At 27.8% G+C, this 8,382-nt stretch overlaps 1 protein-coding gene across 1 annotated transcript; it reads left to right on the top strand.

Moving 5' to 3' along the window:
* The first annotated feature begins 3,778 nt into the window (after nt 1-3,778).
* Nucleotides 3,779-5,117, top strand: LOC124825068 (uncharacterized). The gene has a single exon (XM_088099121.1). It carries the CDS (start codon nt 3,907-3,909, stop codon nt 4,993-4,995), a length of 1,089 nt encoding a protein of 362 aa, XP_087955247.1. The 5' UTR covers nt 3,779-3,906; the 3' UTR covers nt 4,996-5,117.
* The last annotated feature ends 3,265 nt before the right edge of the window (nt 5,118-8,382 follow it).

Here is an 8,382-nt window from a genome sequence, read left to right as displayed (position 1 = left end):
GGTAAGCCGGGATTAAGAATTCTTAGAAAAAAGGGAAAGAAAAGTCAAGGAAAGAGTTCTGAAAAATGACACAGGTTTTAGATAATGAGACGTGTCTATAAAATTCTATTTATATTATTGAATTATTTTAACATTAAAATTCTCGATGTCATCATCTAAAATACTTATCAACTCTAATACTCTATTTTTTAGGTTTTTACATTTTTTATTTTACCAGACCATATTATTCATTCTTTTATATTGGTGACGAATTTGAATTTTTTATTGAATTTTAATTTTTTTTTGTGTTTTCAAAATATATTTATGTACGCTAATTTTAATATTCTAAAATATATTAAAAAATTAAAGAGACAAAAGTAATTATATGTAAAACTTAATAATTTTTTTCACAGAAAATCATTCAAATTATTTTTCAATTAAAACAATAAAAAATTCTTTGTAATATGCCTAAAAACACGCCCAAGTTCGAATTTTTTATTTTAACAAAATCAATTAAGATATTAATACATATAGTACTGGAACAAAATTATATCATATTAGAATAAAAAAGTTATTACAAATTTTAAACAAGTTTTACTTTTCTTCATCCCGATATTTTTTTCTTTTATTGATTTTTTATTTTTGAATGTTTTCTTTAAAAGATTATTAACTCTCTAAAATCTATAATTGAATGAAGTTCTTTCAAATTTAATTTATTGTAATATAAATTCAACTACAAGGTCTTAATCAATAATTGGAAAAAATGATAATTCATGACATTTCTGCACCGTCTTTAAAATCCCCAAGACTTTTTGTCAACGTAATGCTTTTAAAATCCGATACGCTTCTCTATAATTAATGTAAATTAAAAGCTTTAACAAATATTTTTCTAGACGTAGAGGCGGTTTTAGTTGTTACTATATTAAATATTAAAAGAGTTTATTTCAATAATAATGAAAATTTTAGATCTAATATTTTATTATATCTTTTCATAATATTTTTATAAATAAATATATTATTTTATTCTATATAAATTTATTTATTACTTAAAATAAAATAATAAAATATATTATTTAGTTGACGTATAATAACTTTATAAATTTTAAATACTTACAATTGTATTTTATTTAAAATATTTTTAAATATGAACACTTGTTTCTTTTTTTTTAACATATATGGACGCGTGTTTTTACTCTTTCTTTTAGTTTCTTTCCTTTTTTGGGTTTTTACTATATCTTAATATTTATTTTCTTCAAATTAATACTCGATATTGTGAATTTTATATTACAATTAAAAAAAAAATATGAAGAATAAATTAAAAATAATAATTTACATACATTATATGAACCATTATATATTACTATAAATAAGAGTAGTTAAAAAATCATGACGTTATAGTTGACGAGATAAGTTGTGAAATTAAAGAGGTTGTTATTCTTGTGATTATTTCATAACTCCTTTCTTTTATACAAAATGTCAAAAGTAATACAAATTTTAAGTTTAATTGATAATTTTATTCATATATTTAAGTTGATAATTTATTTTTTATTTTAACTTTTTTATCAAATTGAATCATATATTTGTAAATAAAATTAATTTGGTCTCTTTTACTAATATTGTTGGATTAGTTAATGATAAATTCAATTTTTCTTTTGTGGATATGTTTTTTCGAGTCTAAAGGACTCCTATACTTATATAAACACATAATTAAATAAATACAAATTTCTTTGCACTCATCACCATGACAAAAATCGACTGTCGAGACCATGACAATCAGATCAAAGGTTGACATTATGATGACATTCTACAACACTTCAACATTTGACATGTTAAGTCTAGGGGTTGATGTACTAAACATGATCAAATACATCTCGACCATGTCAATATATATCCTATATATGTTTGAAGACATCTCGACCACTTGAACTAGCATATATTTGGCACAAACGTATGTAGTCAAGGCAGAATCATACTAGACAGTTGATAGGTGAAGTGTACGTGAAAAAATGACAAGTACCTTTGAAGCTTAGAATACTTTAAGTTGAAGTCTTTACAGAGTATATTCAACTCTATAAGAACACAATCAATAAAATAAAACGATATTAACCTTTTTGTTTCTGCCAAAGATTAACTTGGTTAATAAAATAAGTTATAAAAAAACACATATTACAATATTTTTTTTCAATATATTTTTTTCTATATTCATAAAAATAAATATACAAAAACTTATGAAAGATTAATGATAATTATTAAATTAATATTTCATTATCAAATGAGATAAGAGAAAAATATTTTGTTTTCTTCAAGAAAAGAATATATATATATATATATATATATATATATATATATATATATATATGAGAAATAAGAATAAAAATAATAAGTTTTTTTCTCTTGAGAGAGAAAAGAAAGGTGAGAGAGAAATGAGTGCAATATTTGAGAAACTTAAAAAAAATAGATAGAAAAAATAATAAATATCTTAATAGATTTTTTTATTATTATTACATTTTATTATTTATTAACACTTAATATTGTGCTTTATAAAAGAAATAAAAAATACTTAATTTAATTTGTATCAATTTGGTCATAATACCCTTATCCCTTAAGATCCGGGTGAGGTCACTAATAACTTCCTTAACATGATAAAAGAAAATAGCTTGTGGATACTAACTTGATACACATGTCAACCTATCATTCATGTTAAAATAAAATTAGGAGGATTAGATATATAATAGATGATGAAACTCATTCTAGAAAGTAGACTTAGTTTTACATCCTACAATCATGATCTAAAAAAAATTTCTGGTGACCTAAAATGAAAGCAAATGTGATTATTTAGATTAGTGTTTGACTTATCCAAAAGATAAGATTGAAGTAGAAATATCAATTTCTACTAGTAAACATGACAATATTTAAGTGACATTATTGATTCCGGTGAAATTCACGTTGGAGATGATGACGATGAGCTTTCTTTCGAACTGACGTTGAAAACGGTAACCTGAGTTTTCTTTTGTCTTTCTTCCTTCTTCACCACGCTGCTCTTTACTTTCAACGCTATTTTCTTAAAACTTTAATTACCACATTTATATCTTAAAATAACACACTTTTCGAATCTCTTACATCTTTACGTTTTCTCTTCTTTTCAACGGTATAAATTTTCTTCAAATTTGAACCACCCCATTCAGGGCTTAATTTCTTTTCAGTGTTCAATTTTATTTATTTTTTCTGAATAAAGAAGGAAAATTAAATTACAAGTGTCTTTTTGTCTCTTCGAATAGTCTCCTCTTCTAGATTCACTGTCACTGTTTTTCGTGAATTACTCCGAGCAAAGTCATACAATAATATATTTCACACATGCCCAATTCATTATATCCTTATAATAAAATAACTAACTGCTGCTTCTCGAATACCGTTTGCCATTTATTGACCGAAACAATTTGCATATCAAGCCAATTGCTGAAGTAATGCCCTTCTTCTTTCTTCACGCCACACCCAAATTTCTTCTTCGCCGGAATAACAAAACAAACTGCTTTACAATTCTCTTCTGCTTCGCCTATTCCCAAATAATAACTTCTTAATTCCATTAACATAACATTACTCTCACTTTTAAAATATGAAGATTAAAAATGTTTCAATTCTTTTAATGTACAAGAGTTTTGTATTTTGAATTGGTTTTGATACGAGTTTACTTTTAAAATACAAAGGATAACAATATATTTAAGTTAGTATCAAATATAAGTATTAGATGTAAAAAATAAATCACTCTTTTATTTTGGATATTGGCATTAGATTTTGTAACAACACACGATTTATAATGAATCTAAATGATACTAACTAACATGTCATTGACAAATCTAAAATTTAGAAAAGATAGAAACATAAAAATATAACAAAATTCCAAGCAAAAGGTGGCTAGTGTATTTTCTAATGACCAAAATCATTCACAACAGTCAAATTTTCAACCTTCATCTTCCTCTCTCCTTCCTTCTCCTGCCTCTGTCTGCATATATTTATACCCTTACTCCACACCCATCATCCATTTCTCCAAACTCAAAATCCCAATTGCCAAACAACACCATTATGGAAGTAGTGGTGGCAGTTCCTCCTCCTCCGCTTCAACCACCACCGTCTTCTTCTTCTTCTTCCATGGAGTTCAACTTCGATAGCAGCTGCTCCTCCCCTTACATCACCGCACCTTCCAGCCCTCAACGCTTTGGAAACTTCTTCTTCAGTGCCCCCGCCAGCCCCACCAGAAGACACTCCTCTGCTTCCCCTCTCACCACAGCTCAAGATGAATTTGAATTCGACTTCGGCAGTCATGTTCAAAGGCCTTCTCTTTCTGCCGACGAACTCTTTCTCGGCGGAAAGATCAGACCTTTGAAACCCTCTTTACCTTCCTCCGTTCCCACATCAGACAAAACCAAAATCCCATCCCAAATAACAGATAACGTGTCATCATCACCGTCACCACTCTCATCGCCGTCGTTATCAGAACATAGAAGAATCAGAGAAAGATCCTTATCGTTTTCCACTTCTTCCGCCATATCACTACGCAGAGAACCTGAAACCAACAGTGATGACATCGACGTTAATTCGGTATCTTCAACTGAAAAAGGTATCAACAAGGCCTCGGAGGGCGTTTCCCATTCCTCGTTCTTGTCGTCGATTTCGTTCGGAAAAGGCTACCGAAAGTGGCGGCTGAAGGATTTTCTGCTGTTCCGAAGCGCTTCCGAGGGAAGAGCTTCCGACAAGGATCCTCTTCGGAAATACACGGTTCTGTCCAAAACGACGGCGCAGGAGGATGTGCGGAACCTGAGCTTCCGGTCCGTGGAAAGTTCCGGTTCGGTTTCGAGACGGAGGGGACCGGTTTCGGCTCACGAGTTGCATTACACGGTGAACCGGGCCGCTTCTGTGGAGATGAAGAAGAAAACATTGTTGCCTTACAAACAGGGCTTGTTGGGGTGCTTGGGCTTCAACCCTGGGATGCATCACTTCAGTGCAAGAATTGGATCTTAATAATCGGTTAATTAAGCCAGATCACTAGTTTTAATCTTGATTAATGTGTTGATTAAATTGTGATTTTGGTGACCATGTTTTGAAAATTTGCAACCAAATGGTATTTTCAATTTTCTTTTGTACATTCTCGATTTGTTGTGGTTGGTTCTTTTCTGTGTTATATATTATAGTTGTTTCGTATCATATTTTCTAGCATAGAGTTCCTTCCCGATTCTAGCAAAATTCTAAAATTTAATATTGTTTTATAAAAGATACTAATAATCATTAAATTACTTTTTATCTTTTTTATAAATATGAAAACATTAGTATCTTTTATAAAACAACATCTTTTAATAGAAACAGATATAAAAAATACTTATATTCATTAAATTACTTTTTATAACTATCATATCAATCTTCAAAAACATCTACAAAAGTTTCTAAATTACCTGGAGATAAAAGTTAAGTTTAAGCATATAAAATATATAAATTTTATTTTATTATGAAATTAAATTAATTTTATAAAAATAAGATTGGTGTTTTAATTTTTTTTAAATCACACATTAATTGACTAGATTAGAGATAAGATTAATTTAAAATATATAAGTGAGTACAAATCTTATTTTATAATGAATTAGATTTAAAATTTACTTATTAATATAATATGTTGAGTTAAACTAAAATTCACTTCTTAACGTTTTTTAACATTTTTAACACTGTATTAAAATCATATCAAAACTCGATATTCATAATCTTTTATTTGTTAAATATATTATTTTAATTGCTATTAGATCATTATAAAATTATTACCGCATCATCCATAATTTATAAAATTGAATTAGATTTGAAATTTAACTTTTAATATAAAAATAACTTTAGAAATTAAAGAAAAAAATTTAATGTAAAATTAAATATAGATAAATATTTTAACGACCTTTAGAAAACGAGTAACACAATAACAATAACATTTGAATAAGTATTAATATATATATTAATTAGAGAGACAAATATCATGATTTGGTACATGTTTTGTCTGTACATTGTATTTGGTCGCGGTAAAAACTGGTTTGTGATGTCATGTCACCTCCAACCAAATCCTGCGTTTGTCTGTACACTAACGATTTCTGCTGGTTTTGCACGTTGCAGAAGAAAAATGATATTCTTTGCGTGCATTTATGACTCTCCTTGAGAAAAAGTGTTGTTGTCAAACTATGTACACAAACGAAGATTTTAAAACTAAATCTTAGGTCGTCTTTTATAAGTGTCTTTGTTTTTCTTTCAACTTCAACAACCTGTTTCCCACCATAATATCTTTCCATCACCAATTTCTCTTCTTATTGCTCACGGATTTTTCCCAAGTTAAAAAAAGTACATGAGATTGCTCACAACATAGACATGCCAAGAAAATGACTGAGAAATTTTAATCATAATATATGGACAAATTTAAGCATGAGCTTAGAAAAGAAAAAAAAGCATTTATGCCATATCATTATCATGTTTAATAATGATTGTAATGTTGCTGTAATCCACAGTCATTTGTTTTTTTCTTCTTTCTAAAATATAGTTTAAGAAGAGTGTGTGAAAATTTCGTTAATATTATTCCATTACTAAATGTTATGACCACATACATGTTAATTCTACTTTATCTTTGTATGATATATAAAATGAATTGAGGAATTTGAATTTTTTTTTTCGATTCCTTATTATTTTCCTAAAATATATCAATGTACAATAATTTTATTATTTTAGAAAATATTAAAAAAATTAATATATTAACATAAGTTAAATTTTATTAGAATGACAATATAAAAAAATTATTAAAAAATTCATAAAGACTTAAAAAGTGGTGCTAAGTGGTGACCTATGGGTGTCAAGCGATAATTTTAAAAAAATTAAGTCAATGATCATTTTGTGACAGGATCTTGAACAATGGTTTCTATTGCTGAACATGCTCAGGTCAATGAGCTCCATGACCTTGACGTTGAGCATTGGTTTTCATCGCGAAACACTCTCAAGTCAAAAAACTCTAAAGGTTTGTCAATGTTGAGTTCTAGTTTGTGTCATTGAACGCTCCCTTGACAGTGAGCTTTTGTGCACATCAACGTAGAGCGTTCTTTGGTACCACTGGACGCTAGCATGTATTATATTATGCTTTGATGTTTTTCAATATCTATGTTTTCGTGATGTTTCGATTTATGTTTTCATGTGGTTATTGGTGTGATTCAAGGTTGAAAGTGGTGATAACGAAATGATTTTCGGAAAAGACCATATTTTATGTGGTGATGTATTAATGAAATATATGTGTATGAGTAGTACTCTCTAAGGTGGAGATCGTCGTGTATATTTAAAGTGGAAATGTATATTTAAAGTGGAAATTTATTATTAAAAATGAAAGTTCTACTTCTATGAAGAGATTTCAAGGTTGATAGAAAGACTTTATTACTTTGTAGGTTATGTTTTGCTTGTATGACCATGTCTTTCCTAAGGAGGAAGGATATAGTAAATTAGTTAGTGTTATGCATTGTCTAGGAACATCCTTTGTGAAATCATCCTTATACTTTACTAGACTCATAGATTCATTTAGAGGATGAGATCTAGGTTGTGAAGTGTGAAAGAGATTCTTATAACTGGTCTTAGAGTCGTTGAGTCCATTTTTTTTAAGTTATAGAGAATTTACCTTGTCATGAGGAAGGGAAAATCAAGTTTTAAGGATTTCAATTTCATTTGACGATAAATGTATAAATTCTAGAGTTCGAGTTAATGTATAAATCCATATATCGAGTTTAGTATTATATTTTACTTAAGTGTTTATGAATAAAATGACAATTAGATCATTAAATACTATGTTTTGAATTGACTGAGATATTAAATGATAAATTGTCTACCTATTAATGTATCTTCCTTTGTTGTTTGTGTTTTTGTCTTTTTTTTTTATAATTATTGCTTTTATGGCCTGAAGAGACGAGGTTACAAGTAGATGTGATTTTATATAAAATAGATGTAATTGGTTGAAGACTATGTTTAAAGTTCTAGATTTTAAATATAGAGTATGAGTATGATGTAGTTCTTTGGTTTTGTTATATTGTATAAAAGTTTAAGTGACATATGTATTTTTTTATTTATTTTAAAGATCGAAAAGATTGCAACTAGGCCATATTGGTATGCTTGTATATATTTTACTTGTCCATACATGATTAGGTTTGCTTAATACCTAACTGTGCAATTAATAATATTAATCTACGAAATTGAAATGTTATAAAATTTGTACCAGATAAAAAAAAAGAAAAATATGGAATAAGATAAGTGATGTAATTAAAAAAATGAAATAAATAAATATTAGAATAGTATCACTTATTAAAATTACATTATGAAGGATATGAGTGAAAAATCTTTAACAAAATTTATTCT

Source organism: Vigna umbellata, chromosome 9 (genome assembly GCF_029865625.1).
Source record: "Vigna umbellata cultivar VRB3 chromosome 9, Vumbellata_1.0, whole genome shotgun sequence".
Lineage (NCBI taxonomy): Eukaryota > Viridiplantae > Streptophyta > Magnoliopsida > Fabales > Fabaceae > Vigna > Vigna umbellata.
Note: the sequence above shows the minus strand (reverse complement) of the source record. Positions and strands in the feature narration are given on the sequence as shown.

What these genes read in the sequence shown, in the direction of transcription:
- LOC124825068 (XM_088099121.1), top strand. Translation starts at nt 3,907, where the DNA reads ATGACCAAAATCATTCACAACAGTCAAATTTTCAACCTTCATCTTCCT.